The sequence below is a fragment of the Anabrus simplex genome, chromosome 4 (assembly GCF_040414725.1).
Source record: "Anabrus simplex isolate iqAnaSimp1 chromosome 4, ASM4041472v1, whole genome shotgun sequence".
In the NCBI taxonomy this organism is placed as follows: Eukaryota; Metazoa; Arthropoda; class Insecta; order Orthoptera; family Tettigoniidae; genus Anabrus; species Anabrus simplex.
The window spans coordinates 429630851-429654442 of NC_090268.1; the positions used below are offsets into that span (position 1 = coordinate 429630851).

General features: G+C 37.7%; 1 protein-coding gene across 1 annotated transcript in view; it reads left to right on the plus strand.

The window, feature by feature from the left end:
* B9d1 (B9 domain-containing protein 1) overlaps positions 1-23592 on the plus strand; it is a 52716-nt gene that overhangs the window by 2113 nt on the left and 27011 nt on the right. Inside the window, exons 2-4 of the mRNA XM_067146643.2 lie at positions 5060-5171; positions 5248-5356; positions 13004-13122. Coding sequence (XP_067002744.1) covers positions 5060-5171; positions 5248-5356; positions 13004-13122 — 340 coding nt within the window. The remainder of the gene's footprint in view (positions 1-5059; positions 5172-5247; positions 5357-13003; positions 13123-23592) is intronic.

The window sequence follows — 23592 nt, forward strand, 5'->3', positions numbered from 1 at the left end:
GGAGTGCATTGTCTGCCCCAATGAAGCTGGTACTATGATCACTGTACACGGTATGAAGTCTCCCTTTACCAAGCTCGATAGCTGCAGTCGCTTAAGTGCGGCCAGTATCCAGTATTCGGGAGATAGTAGGTTCGAACCCCACTGTCGGCAGCCCTGAAAATGGTTTTCCGTGGTTTCCCATTTTCACACCAGGCAAATGCTGGGGCTGTACCTTAATTAAGGCCACGGCCGCTTCCTTCCCACTCCTAGCCCTTTCCTGTCCCATCGTCGCCGTAAGACCTATCTGTGTCGGTGCGACGTTAAACAACTAGCAAAAAAAAAAAAGTCTCCCTTTTCGGCTCAAAAATCTTCTGAAAGCCAGCAGAAAACTATCTGTAGACAATGAAGATACCGTACACGTTCTAGGTGCACTGTTCTAGGTGCACTGCCCTATATACACCATGTGTAAAAAGACAAATCCATGCCTTTTTAAGCTCATCCTTTCCTGCCTTTTGGTTCTATGGCCCTGTTATCTCAAATACCTTTGCATTACCCACTCTGTTCTCTGGAAGTGGATTAGGTATTACTTCAGCTTTCTAGGCAATGTGCCTCTTACACTGAAGACAAGAGTCAAGTACCACTCTGCAGTTTGCCTGCCTCCCAGTATCCAAAACTGTTCTCGCAGAATTGGCATGATCATTTGCACTCCTGCATGACACCTTTTCTGATGTACCGGTACTGTATATTCATGACCATAGGCCTTACAACAGGGTGGTCGTGGTTTGGAAGGTCTGCTGGATGTTGAAATTCATTGATATCCTATTTGTTCAACATCTTTGTCAAGAGTCGAATAACCCCATTTTCGTCAATAAAAGGGAGTAGATTGGACAGTCTTGGATAAAAAACTCCAGAAAAGGCTTCTTTTTGTATCAGGAAAACAATCTTGTTCTCTGCTAATGTATACTTATCAGCAGTTAGATCCTGATAAACTCTCTCATTTCTTGCCCTCTTGCAATTCATCCCAAAATGCAGGCTCCATCCTACTAAACGGACTAGGCCTATATTCTTGCAGTGCGAAAAATACCTATAATACCATCTTTGTCACCTGACCCACATACAGTATCATAGAAGACCCAATGGTTTTCTTCCTTTCTCTGCCAATCTCCTCTTCATCATAAGCAGGATCTGCCTTGGGCCAGAGTCTTGGAGATTCCTTGAGGCAATCTGGACTCTCCCACCAATGAGTTTCCAGTGGTTTCCTTGCCGAGCATCCTCTTGATGGTGGAAGATCTGCTGGGTTCACATGACCAGGAACATGTCTCCATTCACATTTGTCTGTTAGTTTCCTGTTGACAACAAAATCATCCCTGGATTCTTGACATTTAATCCAGGCCAGTACTGTAGATGCACCCGCCCAAAAGATTGTCTCCATTTTTGCCATACTGAAGTCCTCAATGATGCTGGTGTACATTCTCGCTGCAATTGTGGCAACCAACAGTTCAAGTCATGGTATAGTTATCTTCTTGTTTGGTTTGCTGATCGGAGACACTCTAGCCTTAGTCGTCACTAGTTGGGCCCTGACACTGGTTTCCTATTCCACACGTAGGAATGCTACTGCTGCGTAAGATGTTTGACATGCATCTAAGAAAACATGCGAAGTCCACGTGTCTTGCTCATTACAACCTGGTAACCATCGAGCGATCAGAATTTGTTTGAGATCAGCTACACCCTTCAACCAACTTAAGAACTGTGCCCTGTATCTCAGCATCAACTTCTTGATCCCAGGCAATACCAATTTTCCAGGTTTTTTGCAATAAAAGTTTGGGTACCAATGTGTCGCTATATACAACACCTACAGGATCAAAAATCCTATGAGTTGCACTCAGCGTGGTTTTCTTAGTAACCCTCTCTGTATCTAAAGAAGAAAGACTTTCCACATTTAACTTATCTCCAGCATGTCTGTAGGTGGATCCCAGAGAAACCTGACCAGTCCAGCTCTGTCCGCCGATCACTCAGGCTGCTCAAGGTTCCTCAACCCATATTGAAGTGGGAATTAATTCTTTGGATCTTACCAAGTTCATGTTTACGTTTATTTTCCGGAACCAACTACAGAACACACATAGTGTCAACTTCATATGACAATAAACCTCACAGCATAATTTAACAGTTTAAAAAAACTAAAGTTATATATAAGCTGGACAAACCGCCATGGGTATACAACAACAGAATCATCATTTTAACGGATTTTAAAATGGAATGCAACATCATCTACAATATTTTATTTTATATGCATCTGTGCAAATGTTATAGTGTGTTTTTAAAGTTGTTTTAAAGTCATATTTCATATTCATCCATGCAGATGTTATAGTTAATGTAAAGTTGTTTTAGGGTTTTACTGTGTTTGCCCGATTTGACTTTGTGGCTGATGATGGCACATATCTGGTGCCGAAACTAGTACCTCATTTGAACGATATGTGATTCTGTCACATTAATAAATATCTTTGTATTGAATAGGAGGAACCTTCTTAATTTTTAAATATTGGACTTCAATCTTCGTTCGGCAGGTTGGTATCCAAAGAGTGGATGTGAAGGCATTAAATTTGTTTTAAGCCTAACGTCACAAGGAGCAATACCGGCAAGGTAATTGGTTTTCTCAAGAGGAGTTGGCTTCAGGATACCAGTAATTATTCTACAGCTTTCATTGAGTGCCACATCAATTTGTTTTGCGTGGGCAGATTTGTACCACGCTGGACAGGCATATTCACTGGCGGAGTAACATAAGGCTAGTGCAGTAGTTCTAACAGTTTGTGGGTGTGTGCCCCAAGTAGATCCAACAAGTTTTCTAAGTAGTGTGTTCCTGGAAGAGACCTTTTGTTTTACATTCATACAGTGCACCTTGAAGGTTAGACTGCGATCGAGAGTGACGCCCAAGTATTTGGGATGGAAGCAGTGGTCTAGCGTAGCTCCATTCCATGTCACAGCGAGTTTCCTGTTGGCTTGTCGATGTCGTAGATGGAATGCACAAACTTGCGTTTTGCTCGGGTTTGGCACAAGTTGGTTTTGATCATAGTAGTTGCCGAGTTCTTCTAGGGCAGCTTTCAGGGTGCATTCTATCTCTTCAAAACTATCTGACTGGACAGCGAGAGCAAGGTCATCAGCATAGATAAAACTCTTGGTGTCTTGAGGCTGTGGCTGATCATTTGTGTATATATTAAATAACAACGCTGCCAGTACACTTCCTTGAGGCAAGCCATTCTTTTGAGTTCGCCAACGACTTCGCCAACCCTGAAATTCAACAAAGAATCGGCAGTTACGAAGAAGTGTAACTACCAGTCTTGTTAACTCAAGATCTTTAGTAAGACTGTGAAATTTTTTTAACAGGAGTCTGTGGTTTACCGTGTCATATGCCGCTGTGAGATCAACAAATGCGACGCCTGTGACTTTTTTTAACTCAAAGCCACCTTCAATATGCTGAGTTAGATGCAAAATCTGGGAGGTGCAATTTCTTCCAGGTCTAAATCCTGCCTGCTGTGGGATAAGAAGTGGGTCAATAACTTCAGTAAGGCGATTCAAAATCATTCGTTCCATGATTTTATACAAGTGGCATAGAAGAGATATTGGTCTATAACTTTTTGGATCTTCGGCGTTTTTGCCTGGTTTTAGGATTGCAATCACCCGTGCCTTCCGCCAAATCTTTGGGATGTTGGATGATGCTAGGCATTTGTTGAATAATTCCATGAGCCACAACTTCATTCCAGAACCGAAGTGCTTTATTTGTTCAGTGCAGATATCGTCCAAACCTGCAGCTTTACCACTTTTGCACATTGTAATACCAGTTTCTAATTCATTGAGATTAAATGGTCTGGCTAAAGTACTGATAGCCTCAGATTTCCCGGTCGCAATTTTTGACTCCGATTTCCTAATAGTTCATCGTGATTTGCCATTATTAAGCATCTGTGAAGCAATATGATTGGCTGTAACATTAGCATGGACTGAACATTTGGTTGGGTCACTGTTCAGTTTTTTCAGAAGTCTCCAAGCCTTTTGACTATAAACTGAGAAATCTGTTTCCTCCATCAGTTTCAACCAAGTTTTCCTTTTGTTTTCTGAGATTGAAGAGAGTAAGTCATGTCCGGCTGAAATTGTCTCCTTGCTGAAAGGTTTCACTTCGAAGAGGGCAAGGTAGTTCTCTAGGTAGACTTTTGCATCAGCAGTTAAACCTTGGTAGTAGTGTGTTCTGCAATCTCTGGGTATTGATAAACGTGAGGCTCTTGATACTGCATCAACAAAAGAGTCATAAGATTCTGGTTCTGGAGGAATCTCCCGTATGAAGCTGTCAAGTATATTGCTAAATTTTTCCCAATTAGCCTTTTTGAAGTTAAACCTTCTCCGAAAAGGTACTGTAATCGGTCGTGTTACAGTGGTTATTTGGCACATAATAGGGCAATGTTGAGAGTTAGGTATGGGAGAACAGACTGATTTCACACACTGCTGAGAAGTACTAGATGGCTTATCAATATGAAAACAGTTTTCAAAGCTATGTAACTGGCAGAAACATACAAAGAGAAGAAATAGGATCTCAAAGTTACATGTATTAGTAAATGAAATGGCGTATGGCTTTTAGTGCCGGGAGATCCCAGGACGGGTTCGGCTCGCCAGGTGCAGGTCTTTTGATTTGACACCCGTAGGCGACCTGCGCGTCATGATGAGGATAAAATGATGATGAAGACAACACAAATACCCAGCCCCCATGCCAGGGAAATTAATCAATGATGGTTAAAATTCCTGACCCTGCCGGGAATCGAACCCAGGACCCCTGTGACCAAAGGCCAGCATGATAACCATTTAGCCATGGAGCCGGACACACGTATTAGTAAATAGCTAATGTCTCGCATAGGTATTCATCTTGCCATTTGATTGATCACTTAACCTGACATTTAGAACAAATCTATTACAGAATTTAATTCTCTGGAGATTGTTATCTCATAGCATTTGAACGTACAGTAGAAAGGCCTACATGTTTGAGTGATGTATTATCCTCTATTTATAACATTAATTTTTTTAATTTTTTACTTCAAAGGGACTCGAGGAAGGTATTTCACAGATTGCAAAGTGCAGTAAAGATGCAAGACAGATGTTTGTATGGAACTTTCCCTTGGACGTGACCTTCAAAAGCACTAATCCATTTGGCTGTAAGTATTTTTGAGAAAGGTTAACAATTCGTAATATGTCATGTGTCCCTATATTTTCTACTTTTACGAATTGCAGGGCCCCAGCTGATTATCAGCGTTTATGGACTAGATATTTTTGGGAATGATGTTGTTAGAGGATATGGCCTTTGCCATTTACCAATTGCTGCTGGCCAGTATAAGAAAACGTAAGTCTTTTTCCTTTCATAATTCTAGTGGTGCCCAGGAACCTGGGACTTATTTTAGTTCATATCCACCTCTCTTGATTGTTAAATGACTTAAGAGTTGCTTTGCTTTATGTTCTTAAAATTAAATCAAGTGTCTATGTCAAAACTTTCTTATTTAGATGTGCTTAATTTTAAATTTTAAAACCTATCATTTATCTGGTAACTTATGAATTGGTTTCTGTCATTCTCCCATCTATTTAAATGTACACATTTGCTCAGACGTGACAAGTCTCCTGATTTAAGTGGGAGACTCCCGAGTTTTCATCGTTCCTCCCGGTCTCCCGATTGCCAGGACCGACCTCCCGATTTTCAGAGCAGTTACAATGAAAAGGAAGCTTCCACCTAATCAGTACTTTATTTTATCATATTTGTATTTGATCTACAGGACTGGTTTCGACCTTTCTTAGGCCATCCTCAGCTGGTCACACAATCTGATATTAACATAGGCTACATGCAATTATAAACAATACTAAGTCTAACAAGGAATGTCACTTGACAATAACACCATCAAATTTGTTGTTTCTCATGATTAGGGACAATCGTCGAATTGGAAACTTGAATTTGATATTTAAATTCTTTATCTTCTCATAGATAACAGATATAAAAACACATTCATAAAAAGTTTGGAATGTTCTTAAACTTGAAAGTTTGTTACATTTCTTGGTTCACTCTAAAACTAGGCTTGGAGTTGATAAACATGCGTGATTACACTTGTGAGCATATATCGTTCACATATAGTTAGTCATATGAGATGCTGGACTTGTGGCTAGCACTTCCTTATTTCATAAGCCATTTAGTTACACACTTGTAATAAAATCATAATGCCTAAAGTTAACTTAACTATGATTATGAGGCAAAATAGATCTGTTCATGAAATCTTGATAAAATAGACATTGGTGTGAACACTTAGTGGTACATGTAATGTTTAAAATGTTAGGTGCAAATTCTTAAATATGGATTTTGTGTCATAACATACATGCGAAAAACATTAAAACACATGTCAGTGCTGGAAAGCAATTTATGAGATTGTGTTGACTCAGTTGAGATTTAAGAGGAAATTATAGTGTAGATTCTCAAAGCGTGCATGATGTCCGTGCTATTTGTGTTCAAAGAAGAATCGTACCATGTTGTCCTATTTTAAGATACACCATATGGCATTTGATTGATGTGGAGGCTCTCTCTTCACAGTTATGTATGGATATGACAGTTATTGCTATAGTTGACTTAGCGGTGTGTGTTGCTTGCCCATAAATGTGGATGAAAGTATAATTGATATATTTTATTATCTGGATAGGAGTGCAAAGAGGAAAGAAAAGTTCAGAGAATTTCAGACTTTACACAACACAGAGATCAGAAAAATTCTGAAGCATGTGCCTACTCGAAAGTTATCATTAAGAAGGTATTTGGATAGGATTTTGCTGCAGTGGGACCCTTTGGTTACTTTATTCAGGAGCGAAATTGTGAGTAAGTATTCTCAGATGGGAACTTTGAAGACTTATAAAATTCCTAAGCACAGTTTAAATGCAGATGTGTCTTGTTTGTCTGAAAAGTTGAGGAATTGTCATAACATTTCACCACACTCCTTCGTTAAAAAGGAAAATCCAGTCATCAGTTTCACTTTAGAAAAAAAAAGAAAACTACTGATGACACTAAGAGCCATGTGTGTGTGTGTGTGTGTGTGTGTGTGTGTGTGTGTGTGTGTGTGTGTGTGTGTGTGTGTGTGTGTGTGTGTGTGTGTGTGTGTGTGTGTGTGTGTGTGTGTGTGTGTGTGTGTGTGTGTGTGTGTGTGTGTGTGTGTGTGTGTGTGTGTGTGTGTGTGTGTGTGTGTGTGTGTGTGTGTGTGTGTGTGTGTGTGTGTGTGTGTGTGTGTGTGTGTGTGTGTGTGTGTGTGTGTGTGTGTGTGTGTGTGTGTGTGTGTGTGTGTGTGTGTGTGTGTGTGTGTGTGTGTGTGTGTGTGTGTGTGTGTGTGTGTGTGTGTGTGTGTGTGTGTGTGTGTGTGTGTGTGTGTGTGTGTGTGTGTGTGTGTGTGTGTGTGTGTGTTTTTTTTTTATTCATTCATTTTTTTCAGTGGCGAAGTTAGGGCTCGAGGCCCTCTCTTCCACTTAACCACATACTAATCAAAATCATACATAAAATTATGAGATATTTAAAATAGTTAAAACCAAACAAAAAATTAATAGAATTGAGAGCAAATTTAAATACATTACTTAATAATAAAACTAATTAAAAGTAAGAACTCTTAATAATGACTTATCCTCAGGCGCGCACACATTCATACTTCAGCCATTCAGTTAGCTGTCCTCAGCAGGTAGTCTCGGCAGGTGACCTTAAACTTTTGTAAAGAGCTAGTTTCTCTGACCTGAGCTGGCAGGGAATTCCATAATCTGGCGCCGGTCACTACAAACGATCTATTAATTTTATTTGTGCGGTGCACTGGAATAGAAAGAGTGGATCTGGAACGTGTATTTAAGTTGTGAAATGATGATAAAAAGGTGAATTTAGAAGAAATATACAGTGGCTGACTTTCCGCTAGTACTCTGAACATCATCGTTAAAATGTGTAGCTGCCGACGTTTATCAGGCTTCAGCCATGAGAGAGCCTTATAGTATGGAGTAATGTGAACATTGTACCCAATATTGTAAATAAATAGCCTTAGATTTTTCATTAACAAGTTTCCGAACATTCTAACTAGCAAAACGGAACATTTAGAGAAAGAAAGTGATTTTTATTAGTATGTGGTTAAGTGGAAGAGAGGGCCTCGAGCGTTGGTTTTAGTGAACACTTTGAAGTCTGAGGAAAAGTGCATATTTTTTCTCTTAGAAAGTGTTTCTCTTCATCATGTGACTACATGGTACACAAATTTCTGTTCAAAGATGAAGTTTTAATTAATGCAGAACTTGCAAATATTTCTGCTATAAGTAAGGTATAATTTTCTAGCCTTAGATTTTTCATTAACAAGTTTTCGGACATTCTTACTAGCGAAACAGAACATTTAGAGAAAGAAACTGATATTCTGCACTCCCAGTTCTGTAACTTTCAGCTCCAAGAAACAGACCTGGCAAAAGGAAGAACTGATGTTCAATGGGCATTGGTAGGTCAGATGAAATCAGCTGATGGCGTACTTAAATATGACAGACTCTCTTTGTTTTTTTGTTTTTTTGTTTTTTTTCTACTTGCTTTACGTCGCACCGACACAGATAGGTCTTATGGCGACGATGGGGCAAGGAAGGGCTAGGAGTGGGAAGGAAGCGGCCGTGGCCTTAATTAAGGTACAGCCCCAGCATTTGCCTGGTGTGAAAATGGGAAACCACGGAAAACCATTTTCAGGGCTGCCGACAGTGGGGTTCGAACCTACTATCTCCCGAATACTGGATGCTGGCCGCACTTAAGCGACTGCAGCTATCGAGCTCGGTGACAGACTCTCTAAGGTGATGCTTGCTATTTTATCAATGCTACATAGCAATGCCGAATTTGAAAGGATTTTTAGCAGAGTCACAAAGACAAAAACACAGTTTAGATCCTTGCTGTCTGAACAAACTGTGTAGAAATGTTTAACCTTGAAATCAGTTCAACAAGACAAGTGCTTTGAGTAAAAATTTAGTTCCAAGTTTTTGAAGAGGGCTAAGTCACCAACGGGTGTGTTAAATGAAAATTAGTTGTAATGTGATCACCATGTTGAAGGATGATAAGTCACATGTTCCTACAGTTCAGGTGTGTCCAGTATTTAGTATTCACATATAAATGATGAAATATATATAGGGTGAAGTGAAATTCGCGCACTCGGGCGTTGCAGCGCGACTCCTCATATACCAGCAATAAAAAAATGTCTCTCACAAAAGTTCGTCGTGCAAGTATATCCGGCAGAAAAAGAACGTTGAAGAGTGGCAATCTGGCAACACTGTAACCACATGTAGGGTAACTACCTCTGTCAGCACGCATTAGTCGTGCTGTACATTTGGTGCAGTGGATAGAGTTTTGGGTTAGCTTGCAGGAGGTTGAGGGTTCGATCCTGGGTTGAGGCGCATTGTTTTTTTGCTAATTTCCATCGGACATTACATACTGTAATACAGTAAGACACCGTTTCTTAGGTCACATGTATCCTACATTTACAAATTTTAGTAATGCTGAACACGTTGTAACACATCTAGTAGATGAACTGGTGCGAATAAATTCACGATCACGGCGTGAAAACGGATGTTCGTCCATTTCTAGGATCGTAATATGTAAGTGCAAATGGTTTCTAGTGGACCCGCTGCAATCGCTGTTGACGATTAAGATGCCAGATACCATACCTCCTTGACTACATTTACGAAATAAAAAACATACACCTCAACCAAGGATTGACCCCTCGACCTCCTGCATGCTAACCCAAAACTCTATCCACTGCACCAACTATACAGCACGACTAATATGTGCTGACAGAGATAGTTACCTTACATGTGGTTACAGTGTTGCCCGATTGCCATTCTTCAGCATTCTTTTTCTCCCGGATATACTCACAGGACGAACTTTTGTAAAAGATATTTTTTTATTGCTGGTATGTGAGGAGTCGCGCTGCGATGCCCGAGTGCGCGAATTTTGCTTCACTCTGTATGTAGGCCAAATAGAATTGTTAATGTATTGAATTATAATGAATTAGTACATGTTCTGCCATCAGTGATGTGTCGTAATGTGCTGTGATTCACTGCCATATTTCTCCTGATTTTTTACTTTTGAAAGTTGGCATGCCTGATTGCTTCGTAAATGTCTAAAACTTCCTTCCATCCCAATGATGTTCATGTTCATTTTATGTATTTTTTATTAATTTCCTTGTTTAAATAGCATGTACACCTCCCTTATGAAATCTGATGCCATATAACAATAAACTGGAAAAATCCAAATAAAAGCAGGTCAATTTGTTCTGGATGATTACGACAAAAGGGTAGCGTTACAAAAATGTTGCAAATTTTGGGCTGGGAAGACTTGGGAGAAAAGAGACGAGCTGCTCGACTAAGTGGTATGTTAAAAACCATTATTCTCGTCATTGTTCCATATTGAAAACACCTTTATCACCAAGTTTTCACAAGGTGTATTTTATTACACCACCTATTCAATACAATCCACGGTTGCTTGGTTAAATGAACATAGAAACTACCAAATTTTAAGGTACATGTTTCGCCCTTCTTTTACTGGGCATCATCAGCCTTATTCAATCCTAAAACAAACATTGGTCTGAGGACCATTTCCAATTTATATAAACTTTACTATTGAACTCTTAATAGCATTGATACTGTGGTTCATTATATTTACAGTACCGTACAAAGAATACTTGAAAAAACATATATACACACATTCAAATCTTTTTTTAAATATTAAAATGTTCGTCTAAAAGAATTTCATGTCACATTATTACTTAAGAATAATTCATCTTTGAATCTGAAATGGATCCTCTTCATAAAATGCTTGAACAAGATGCAACACTTGGGAACCAGAGTATCGAACCCAAGGCATCAAGTATTATAAAACGTGCATGTTGAGGGTGAGATCTGTTTTAAAAAATCATAAGGGTTAAAAATGCGTAGTCAAATTGAAGAATATATGGATAAAGGTATCATAATATGTTGGGTAAAAACATTGTATAATAATGAGTGCTAGTAGACATTGGGATGTTGGTCAAAATTATTCCCCAACTCCCTTTCCTATAAATGAATATTTGCCCCAATTTGTTCTCCTGAATTCGAATTTTATCTTCATATTGTGATCTTTCCTACTTTTAAAAACACTACTCAAACTTATTCACCTACTATTGTTATTCCACGCCATCTCTCCACTCACATCTCGGAGCATACCACTTATGATATAGATGTTGATTCCTATAGGAAACCTGAAATATCCATCCTGAATGAGTAAATTTATAATACCAATATAAATGGTCCGCTACTGGACGTTATAAATTTTCTAGCTAACTCATTCCTGGGGCAAAACACTGACAACCAGGAATGAGTTAGTCAGAAAATTTATAATGTCCAATAATGGACCATTTATATTGGTATTACATACCATTTAGTTGGGCAGCTCGTCCCCTTTCTCCCAGGTCTTCCCAGCCCAAACTTTGCAACATTTTCATATTGATACTGTTTTGTTGGAAATCACCCAGAACAAATCAAGGTGCTTTTCTGTTGATTTTTCCCAGTTCTTGAATCAAGTAATTCTGGTGAGGGTCCCATACACTGGAACCATACTCTAGTTGGGTTCTTACTAGAGACTTATATGTCCTCTCATTTACATCCTTACTACAGTCCATAAATACCCTTATAACCATATGCAAAAATCTGTACCCTTTATTTGCAATCCCATTTATCTGATTCTGCCAATGAAGAGCTTTCCTTATATTAACACTTAGGTACTTACAGTGATCCTCACAAGGAACTTTTACCCCATCAACGCAGTAATTAAAACTGAGAGGACTTTCCCTGTTAGTGAAACTCACAACCTGACTTTTAACCCCGTTTATCAAAATACTATTGCCTGTTGTCCATCTCACAACATTGTTGAGGTCTTTTTGCAGTTGCTCACAATCTTGTAACTTATTTATTACTCTATACCGAAAGACATCATCTGCAAAATCCTATCGCTGATCCCATTTCTTTACTCATATCATTGACCGAGCGAGTTGACCGTGCGGTTAGGGGCGCACAGCTCTGAGCTTGCATTCGGGAGGTAGTGGGTTTGAACCCCACTTTCAGTAGTCCTGAAGATTTTTCTCTGTGATTTCCCATTTTCACACCAGGCAAATGTTAGGGCTGCACCTTAATAAAGGCCACGGCTGCTTCCTTCCCACTCCTAGCCCTTTCTTTTCCTATCATTGCTGTAACACTTGCCTGTGACTGTGCGATGTAAAACAACTTGTAAAAAATAAAATAAAAAATACTCATGTCATTTATATATAAGGAAACATAAAGGTCCAAAAATACTGCCTTTAGGAATTCCTCTCTTAATGATTACAAGATCATATAAAGTTTCACCTACTCTAATTCTCTGAGTTCTCTTTTCTAGAAATACAGCCACCCATTCAGTCACTCTTTTGTCTAGTTCAGTTGTACTTATTTTTATCAGTAATCTTACATGATCTACCCTATCAAATACATTTGATAGGTCAATCATGATACCATCCATTTGACCTCCCAAATCCATTATATCTGCTATATCGTACTGGAATCTTACAAGTTAGCTTCCGTGGAATAACCTTTCCCTTTCCTCTACACACTTTCTCCACATTTCTAACAATGGAATCCCCCATAACCAGAGCCACAACCTTACCCACTTCATATGATCCCCTCCTCTCCCTGTCTCCCGTATTATTCCTGATGGCTGTAGAAGTTATTTTGTCCTCCTTTTTCTCTCTCCCATGACCCTGTTTCACCTTTATTTTCCTATCCTCTGCTGTACATTTCCCCTTACTACCTTTTTCTTTCCTCCTACTTCCACACTCCTCAGCAACAGTTCCCTGTTAAAGATGACAGACTGGAATAACCTGTGTGAAATTTTGTTAACTGAATCCGTAGTTGAGAGGTTTGCTCTGTCCGCTGTTTTTTGGAGATTTACCTCATGAGAATTTTAATTTTTCAGGTTACCTATGTTTGTTCCCGAATCAACATCTCTGTTGCAAAAACTGACTTGCTGGTTGACAGGTCGCCGTCCAGAGTATGTGGATCCCAAAATTCTCGCTCAGGGTGAGGGAAGGGAAGGTATGAATGTACTTTATTTCATATATTAACTCCTGAGACTTAAAGTTGATGATCAGCTACAGTAATCCTTTCCAGCCCAGTCATATTACATTGTGATAGTTCTGAAAATTTTAGTCCATTTATATATTGTGTGACCTTGTTAGTGTGTTCCTCATTAACATGTTTTTCTGCTTACTAGGTCGTAAATTCAAAGTCTCAATTCTCATCATATTAAATCTATATAATACTATCTTATTGCATCACGAATTTTCACTATTACCGCTTAGTACAATCCTAGCCCTGAAAATATTATTTGACATCCCTTATCAAGGAAACGTGATTTCCAACTCCGGTAAGAGTCGTTGCCACAGTTGCATGATTACAGGAAAACGTCTTGAATTCCTGAACTTCACAGGGTAACTTGTACCTTCGGGGAGCAAGCTGTTAGTCCCAGGGATGTTCAGTCTTGCTTACCGGTTAGCAGCGAGATTGCTGAATAATACAGTGAGTCTATTTATGCTTGTATTTTGCATTCCATTCAGAAGTTAGAAATTTATTTTGTGTTGAGTGGTATAGCGAAATGCAGTGAACATTTATCGCATGACACAGTAGCCTATACCTGGATTAGGAACATAATCGTGTGAAATTTACTAGCGTGGTGCATATTTGTTTTGTGATAGCCTAGTTATGGATATGGAAAAAGTCATGAAATTCCTTACTAATGAAGACAAAATTAAAATCTGTCAGAAAGTGGACTGGCGTCCGCATCCTGAAGCGCGCAGAGGTCGCACATGTTGAACTCGTACCTTCGAGTTTTGACTCGATCACTCGAGCTGGTCGAAGCTTGTTCGGAATGGTGGCCAAAGTTATTCCTGCCAGTCACATATGGTCGAGTGTAACCAGAAAATATGCTTAATAACCCACTGCTCTGAAATAAAAGGCTTCTACTAACATTTGTTTTAGAAAGAGTGTGATTTGCAATAATACTTTGATATTTTTATTAGCTCCAGTGCTCATATTTTCTTTTTTTGGTTGGTGTTTTTCACAACTTTCAGTACACTTGTTATTTTATAAGCCCCAGCGGAAAGGGTTTTCATATTTGTTCTCTCATGTTTTTCACAGCTTTTAATACTTTCCTCCCATCTTTAGAAATGGTAGATATAGTTTACACAATACCTGCGGGTACCCAACGTAAAATGCCTCATATCGGAAAAAAAATTTGTTTAGTGTTTCCATATCCCTGGTGGATAGATTTATTTGTATATCTGTAGTACGTTTTCTCGCTTAACATGTTCTGTTTTGTTGTCCGCTGAAAAAACGTCTCAATGAGGTTTTACTGTATCATATCAAAGCCATATGACATCAAGATTATTTACCTTGTGGTGTTAGGAGATGGGTGGTAACTCTGGAGTAGCTCACCATGTGATCAATAAAGAATGCATATGAGAATTGGTACTCTAAATCTTTCATGATTTGTATAATACAGAGTGAGTATACACACTAGTTGGTGTCTGGCTGGCGGTATAATAAAATGGGAAAAAAAAAAATTGGTCATTCTGCTTCCGAGACTTGTAGAACAGGAAGTAATTTATTGTTGATAAGCCCTGAAGTTTCTTCTGAGCTCTGTGTTTCTTCACTGGTTCTCGTACCTGTTGGCGGCATACGCGTAACTCGACACGTGCCATTTCCCTTCTCCTTGCATGCCTTTCCTTTCTTCTAAAATCCTCATCATCCTTTTTTTCTTCTCATGGTACCGTTTACAATGTTCCCTGTGAATAACATTATTAAAAATCACCTTAGTGTGAACACAGATGTATTTCCCTTACAAGTGAGGGTAATGCAGAAACTGAATCCTGTGGGCAGCGTGTTGTGTCATAATGCATTCTTGTATACACGCAGCTCCAAGCGACAGGAAACTACCCGGTCGCCTGCTCGCGAGAGCGTCGTAAACATGCGACATATTTTACCATCAGCTTCGTATGAAACCATTTGAAATTCTAAATGAATGATATAGCAGCTTGAAAAGGTGTACAGTATTGGCTTTGCATACCAAATTTTATTAAAATTGAGCCACACACTTTTCGTCTACAGAAAATTTTATGCCTTTTCCGTTGTGGGTGTACACGGGCTGCAGCAATAAAGTCGTCACCTTATTACACCTTATATAAACTGTTAATAACCTAAATAGATTCTTTATTGTGAAGAGAAAGAGCATTAGAATTAACATTTACCATTATTATTTTCATACCTTTCCATCATAATAAACAGTAATTCCTAAAACTATTGAGAAATATCAAACTAATTTAGACTGTAAATAAAGGTTCAATTAACCACACAATTAAAAACTGAAAGACATCAATAAATGAATACATACAATAACATTAATAAAATTTCATGTTTTATCTGTCATAAAAACAAATTTTTGAGTTTTATTTTAAACTTTACATTTTCCTACTTGGGTGGACTATTCTCTGGAATCAGCCAATAAATCAGTGCTTCCTAGAAAGGATTTTAACTTCAACAGGATTTAAATTTGGTGATAAGATAGTTGTTTTTTTAATGGGCCTACGCTTAAATGGCAACAACAATTCAAATAGTGACAAGAAACAGTTTATCTGTGGTCAACTCGGGTAGTAAATCCATGATACATATTTGTAAGAGTTGTACAATATAGAAGGAATATTTGAAATTTCCACAAGTGTTTTAAAGTGTTCTAGTAAGTGTGAATGTGTTACATGACAACAGACATTAACAAGAAATGAACAGTGTATATATATATATATATATATATGGGTTAGAGTTAATATTATAGATGGCGCCAGGCGAGTTGGCCACGTGGTTAGCGGCGTGCGACTGTGAGCTTGCATCCAGGAGATAGTGGGTTCGAATCCCACTGTCGGCAGCCCTGAAAATGGTTTTCCATGGTTTCCCATTTTCACACCAGGCAAATGCTGCGGTTGTACCTTAATTAAGGCTATGGCCGCTTCCTTCCAACTCCTAGGCCTTTTCCATCCCATCATCGCCATAAGACCTACCTGTGTCGGTGTGACATAAAGCCACTAGCAAAAAAAAAAATACAGATGGCAATGTTTAATGTAAAACAGAGTGATGTTAGATCTTGGTGGGATTTGGGGAAAATTGATATTGATGTAGAAAGCGCTGATGAAGGGAGTTAAGGCTCCCAAAACATGTACATGTAAAATATTGTAAAAAATAAAATACTGATAATATATTGACAGGCCAGGCTAAACAATCACCCGTTGAACATTATACACCACAGGTCTTTGTTAAATGTGCGAATTTCATTACCTGGAAGTAGTACCATAATGTGTGGAATACCGTGAGTTGCAGGATACTATCCTCATTTTTCCGTATTGAAAGTCAATTAAAGGAGAACAATAAATCCACTAGCAAAAAAAAAAAAAAAAATAAAGGACAGATGGCAATGTTTAATGTAAAACAGAGGGATGTTAGATCTTGGTGTACCTTAGTTGAAGAATTAATTAACAACTCAGATTCTACTCAATCTAAACAAATAAATAGTTTAAGAACCAAAATTAAAAATAACAATGTTACCGTGTTTTGGTGGATCAGCAGAGGTGAAAGAAGGTGCGGGCTGGAATAGGTCTAACTGCAAGGCTGAAAGATTAATTTAAAATTTAAATAAAGGTTATATTTTCAACAGATAACAAGATTTAACAATTTTTCACTAGGTGAAATAACAATGAATATTCAGGTACAATAATAATTTTACAAGCTAAAACACAAGTTAAGGTGTCTTTACAAATCCTGGGCTTCGAACCCCAATTTGACAATCCTTGAGCTCTCAGCTCACAACCACAAATTACCAAAGGGCAGAAAACCCCTAATTACATGGAGCACTTGCTCCCACCTCGTAATGTCAAGCCTCCTAGAGGCACCTTTCAAAATACCAGAAATAGCTGACCCGCTCTCAATCGTCCAAGCCCATTAAAGGCAATAACTTAGCTGCCATCAAGGCACAACTTATAATGAGACAGGGGTATCTTGTACCCAATCTACTGGGCCTTAAAAGAAAAATAATAGGTTAATGAAATGGCCCAAAATACCAATATGATTGGAGGCGTTGCTTGCACTCCTACATGCAAGTTGTAAAAACCTAAGGGGCACTGGGCCGATTACGCAGGGGCTATTCCCACACTAGAGAGGTGACTCGTATAGGAAAAGTAATTTAACACATTAATGAGGAAAATCGGTTATGAAAACGTAGTCACCTCAAATCCAAATTGAAGGGGAGCTCGAGAGGGTAAAACACTCTCTATCCCCGATTTACAGTTAAAGTAATAAGAAAATGTTTACATAAGCCGGCACTAAGTTACATTTTTGAACAGGTAGGATACTTTGAAAAAGTTTTCAACCTTCCCCGAGGGCTAAACTGCTGAGCTAGCAAGAATTAAATATGTTAAAAGGCCATTACCTTGTAGAAGAGCTGCTGGTGGATGAAGGAGGCGCTTTCCACCTCCTGCTATACTACAAGTAATAAATCTCATTGTGGACCGTATTGGACATCAGATATGAACATTAAAACAAGAATAATAGTTAACACCACCTTTCCAATACTTATCTTTCCTATATTTAGGAAATAAACATTACAACAGGCGTTGTAAGATGGGACATGTTTCGCTTAACAGTTGTAAGCATCATCAGCCAAAAGTAAATCTTAGCCTAAAGTTAGGTCAGGGCCCTGAACCTAGTGTCCTTAACATATATGGCACCCTAAGAATCAACATTTATATTTATAAAATGAAAATAGGCTTAAAACTAGTGTGAAAAAACATGGAATGGTACAACATGGCTAAGAGAAAAAACACAATCGAGTTGAGACAGAGGATAAGAACAGAAAGTAGGCTACAATACAGAGCTGGTAGTGAAATAATTAAAATCATTAGGATATCTTTATTACCAGTCAGTCAATCAGAATGTTCAATGATTTTAATTATTTCACTACCAGCTCTGTATTGTAGCCTACTTTCTGTTCTTATCCTCTGTCTCAACTCGATTGTGTTTTTTTCTCTTAGCCATGTTGTAACATTCCATGTTTTTTTCACACTAGTTTTAAGCCTATTTTCATTTTATAAATATAAATGTTGATTCTTAAGGTGCCATATATGTTAAGGACACTAGGTTCAGGGCCCTGACCTAACTTTAGGCTAAGATTTATTTTTGGCTGATGATGCTTATGACTGTTAAGCGAAACATGTCCCATCTTACAACGCCTGTTGTAATGTTTATTTCCTAAATATAGGAAAGGTAAGTATTGGAAAGGTGGTGTTAACTATTATTCTTGTTTTAATGTTCATACCCTGCTATACTTCCATACACTAAGCTAGATGTTGTACGAGTGGCCGAGAACCCCGGAAAATCAGCAGTTTTTATACTCTCGGGGAAGATTCGAGACCTTTCATGAATAATTAAGACACACCCACAGACGTTTATTGGTCGTCTAAAAGTTACAGATCAAAAATTGAGGAAGAAGGACACAATTGGTCCAAAATTAATTAAAGAAATTCGGGATTGGCTTAGTTCAAAACTGGCGGAAAGAAAGATTTATATTGCCAACCTACAAATGAAAGAACAAAATTTAGTTATAGGAAAACTTATGAGTATAAAATATCTTCAAGAAAAGTTCCATCACTTCGCACCAGGGTGCATGATCATAGTTTTTGGTAGAGACATCTGTGAGAGAATGTCCACACTTCTTGATAATTAGTAAACAAAAACAATTTGAAATTAACACAGTGACATCTTCAGATAAACGGTTGAATTAATTCAGTTTTAAAGTTCAGAGTTTCAGCTGTAGAGGCGTACTTTAAGGCGGAAAAGTCAAATGTGCGGCGTATAGGTGTACCAACCGGTACAGTTAAATGTGCGAATTTCATTACCTGGAAGTAGTACCATAATGTGTGGAATACCGTGAGTCGCAGGATACTATCCTCATTTTTCCGTATTGAAAGTCAATTAAAGGAGAACAATAAATCCACTAGCAAAAAAAAAAAAAAAAAAAAAAAAAAAAAGGTCAGATGGCAATGTTTAATGTAAAACAGAGCAATGTTAGATCTTGGTGTACCTTAGTTGAAGAATTAATTAACAACTCAGATTCTACTCAATCTAAACAAATAAATAGTTTAAGAACCAAAATTAAAAATTACAATGTTATAGTAACTAAAGCAGACAAAGGTGAAACTACAGTTCTTTTAAACAAACACGATTACATTAGCAAAACAGAAGCATTTTTTTCGGATAATAATTATGTAATAACTAACAAAGACCCTATAAATCAAATTCAGAAGAATCTAAAGAACATACTTAAAAATTCTACTTTTCTAATAAACAAACAAGAGTATCAAAAAATGATTAATATGAATCCCAGATTACCAACAGCTAAAGCTCTACCTAAAATCCACAAAGCAAATATGCCTGTTAGACCTATAATCAATAGTAGAGGGAGTCCTACTTATAAAATCTCAAAATTTTTACACCTATTTTTAAAGAAGCATTACATATTTAACAGCGATTCAGTGATAAACAATTCAATTAAATTTTGCAAAAAATTAAATAGTTTTAGCTTACAACCACATCATAAGATATGTTCCTATGATATAACCAATATGTATCCAAGCATACCTATTAAAGAAACCGTTGAAATCATCAAATCTAATCTAACTAAACAGGACAAGTTAAGTATGTACGAAATAGAAGAGTTTATAAATCTATTACATTTTGTTTTTAAACAACAACTATTTCACATACAACAATAAAATTTACAAACAGATGTGTTTGGGGATGGGTGACCCCACGTCAGGAATTTTAGCAAATATTTACATGGATCATCTAGAGCACAGCAAAATAAAAACAAACATAAAAGGACTATGTTTGTGATTGAGATACGTAGACGATACCTTTGTTACAATAGATAGCAAACTTAATGACAGTGATAATATATTAAACTTTTTAAATAATCTAGACCAAAGAGTAAAATTCACTAAGGAGAAAGAAAATAATCATTCGTAAAACTTTTTAGATATTACAGTAACACAAACAGAAAATAAATTTAACTTTCAGATTTGTAGAAAGCCATCTTACGTCCCAATAGCTATTAAAAAAATTCCCTACACCCAAAATCACAGAAACAAGCCGTTTTTTTTAGTCTGATATACAGAGCCTTCAAAATGCCACTTTCTGATAATAGTTTAAAGAAAGAAATTCAATTTACAAAAGACTTAGCTTCAGTCAACGGTTATAAAATAGATGTGGTCAACAAAATCATTAATAGAGTGAAATCGAAACTAGCCACTAACCTTATTCCGATCAAAACTGAAAAACCAAAATTCGCAACATTTACATTCACCAACCCAGCAGTATACCAAATCATGAATCCGATCAAACAACGGCAAATCAATATTGCATTTAGAACACAAAATACAAATAGAAATATATCTTTCAACCACAATAGTGTAAATTCACGCAACAACAGATACCAAAGTTCAGGAATCTATAAGCTAATTTGCTCAGATTGTGGTGTTTCTTACGTTGGCCAAACTGGCAGAAGTTTTATAACTAGATATTTGGAACACGTAAACGCAGCTAAACATAACAAATTTTCTGCGATGAGTAATCATATGCAAGAAAAAGGACACCATTTTGCCACAATAGAAAAAGATTTTAAAATAATCAAGAAGGTCGATAAAGGAAAATTAATGAATGAGCTAGAGAACATACATATTTACCTAGACAAATACTTCAATAAAGATAAAAACGTGAACGACGAAATAGAAATCAAAACCCATTAATAGAACAAATTCTGAAGTTAATACAAACATTCAAACTCAATAGCACAAAACTGACAAACAATGTTATCCTGAATAACAATAATAGTCAATCTACGAATATACAAACACCCCTCCACACAAATTCTGAACATTCCCCTCCAAGAATCACATCATTCGCTAGAACGCCGCCCTCTTTACCTCCCCTCCCAACGCCCCGCAGATACGGAGACACACATACAACACGAGGAGCACAAGTAGTCGTCAAACAGCTGAGTGCACTAATGTAAATGCAGGCAGAAGTAGAAAGGGTAAGTGCTGATCCTTCAACATTAGCTTCTTCAACTTTTAATACCATCTAACATATTTTAACAAAAATATTTTCCTGTTACAGAAATGTCAACAAACTTTCGTAAAATTCGATGAAGTTACCACTTGCTTATCATCAAAACTTGACTGTCACCATTTTTGAATGAGTTCTTGCTAACATTTGTAGAATTGCTCTACACTGGTAAAGTCTACAAGCAAGCGTGAATTTGAACAATTGGACGTTAAATATTTAAAGTACGACAAATTTATAACCAATCATCAACAGTGTGCTTCATTTTGTTAATTTACAGACGAAAACAATGTTAGTCACGCCTAAACTCAGCTGTTGTGAGAGTGCACTAAGATTTTATATCCATAAGGTACAACGTGTGGTAAAGCTCACGTCAATAGTACCGGTAACAAAAAGATTTTAATGTGTATTCCAACAAATATTTTTAAGATATTCAACAACTTTAACAGATTGTAAATGTATTTATATATGACTAACTTGTGACATTGTATTCCAAATATTAGAACAAGATTTTAAAGTTTCGAACACTACAAACAGTAATATTGTTTTAATAAGACGATGTAATATATAATATTTTATATTCAAAAGAATTTTAATAGTTATTATGATTAAGTCTGTTAGCAGTAAACAATAAGTGGAAGTTATTAGAATAATGTTACTGGTTTTAACCTTGTTAAAAATGTGTATAGCTGAAGATGTTCAAAAATTGAACGAAACATGTCCTATTTTTTTAATAATTTAGCAATAAAATAAGGATGAGACCCTAATTTTATAATTGCTTTTAAGGTATTGACTAGGTGGAAATCAAAGTTTTATTCTTCTCCTTTATACCGTGAGTCTACGCTTCTTTTGATTAGTACCATGGTTCTACTTTTCTAGCGATAAGTACCATTATGAGGGGCTGATGACTTGGATTTTGGACCCCTTTAGACTACAAGCATCATCGATTCAGTATTGCGCTATAGAAGCAGTCCCTTGGTCAGTAATACTATTGTTTTACGTCAGATTCTGTGACTGTGAGGCATTGCAGGTTGGATCCACGATTGTTTTAAATTCATATCCATCCATTCATTCTTCATCCTCACATTTTGAATTCTGGTCAGGGGAGGATTTTACACTTTTAATTTGTCATTACATTTCGTACCATTAGGAGCCGATGACCTACATGTTAGGTCCCTTTAAACAACAAGCATTATCATCGGCAATCTGTAGGCCTTTGGGCTGAACAGCAGTCGCATGGCAGGCCAAGGCCCTTCAGGCTGTAGTGCCATGGGGTTAGTGTAGACTGGGAAAGTTTACAGTTACACGACTTCATTTAAGCGAAACCTGGTAGAAATCGCGGAAGAAAATTATAACAGAGCAGCAGATCATGAGTGTTTTGTTCACGACAAACAAGGGAGAAATTGAAGAAAGCAGCAAGTTGCTTTTCCTGGCCCAAAACAGGGCAAGTTCTTGGTGTTAAGGAAGCATTACTGCAATGGGTGAGGGAGATGTGGAACAGCAACTGCAATGTTTCTCACAAAATGTTATACAACTAAAAGCACGGGAAATTGTGCTAGTAGCTTTACGTCGTACCGACACAGATAGATCTTATGGCGACGATGGGGTAGGAAAGGGTTAGGAGTTGAGCAGCCGTGGCCTTAATTAAGGTATAGCCCCAGCATTAGCCTAGTGTGAAAATGGGAAACCACGGAAAACCATCTTCGGGGCTGCCGATGGTGGGATTCAAACCCACTATCTCCCGGATGCAAGCTCACAGTCGCGCACCTATAACCGCACAGTCAACTTGCCCGGTGGGAAATTGTGCGATCCCATGATATTCTGGGAAACTAATTCAAGGCAAGTCGCGAGTGGGATACTTAGTTTATGCAGCAGAAAATGTCTTTGTGCCAAAAAAATTCACTAAGAAGGGAGTAGCAAGTATTCTAATTAAAAAAATTACAGCAACGAAAAGTTAGCTCTACCGTGATGCTGGCCATTACTGCTGATGGCCATAAACTACCTCCGTACGTTATATTTAAATGAAAACATTACCAAAGAACATCAAATTCCTGACTGGTATCCACGAGACGAAATTGAAACTAGCCGCTCTGCTTGTGATTCCTAGTAAATGCTCATAAGCAATGTTTTTTCAATTGAGTCTTTTGCCAGCGTTGAAGGGGGGAGTTTATTTTGGACACATCCGATCCATATCAACAGATGTAACATCTTCTTACAGTAACAATGTATACATGTCCCCCTCAATTAAGTTTCAAGAGTTTGCCAAATGTATCTTTCACCACAAGGCTAAGCAAGATTAAGACTGTACTTTACAATATGGTATCTTGTTGAAATGGAAATGAAAAT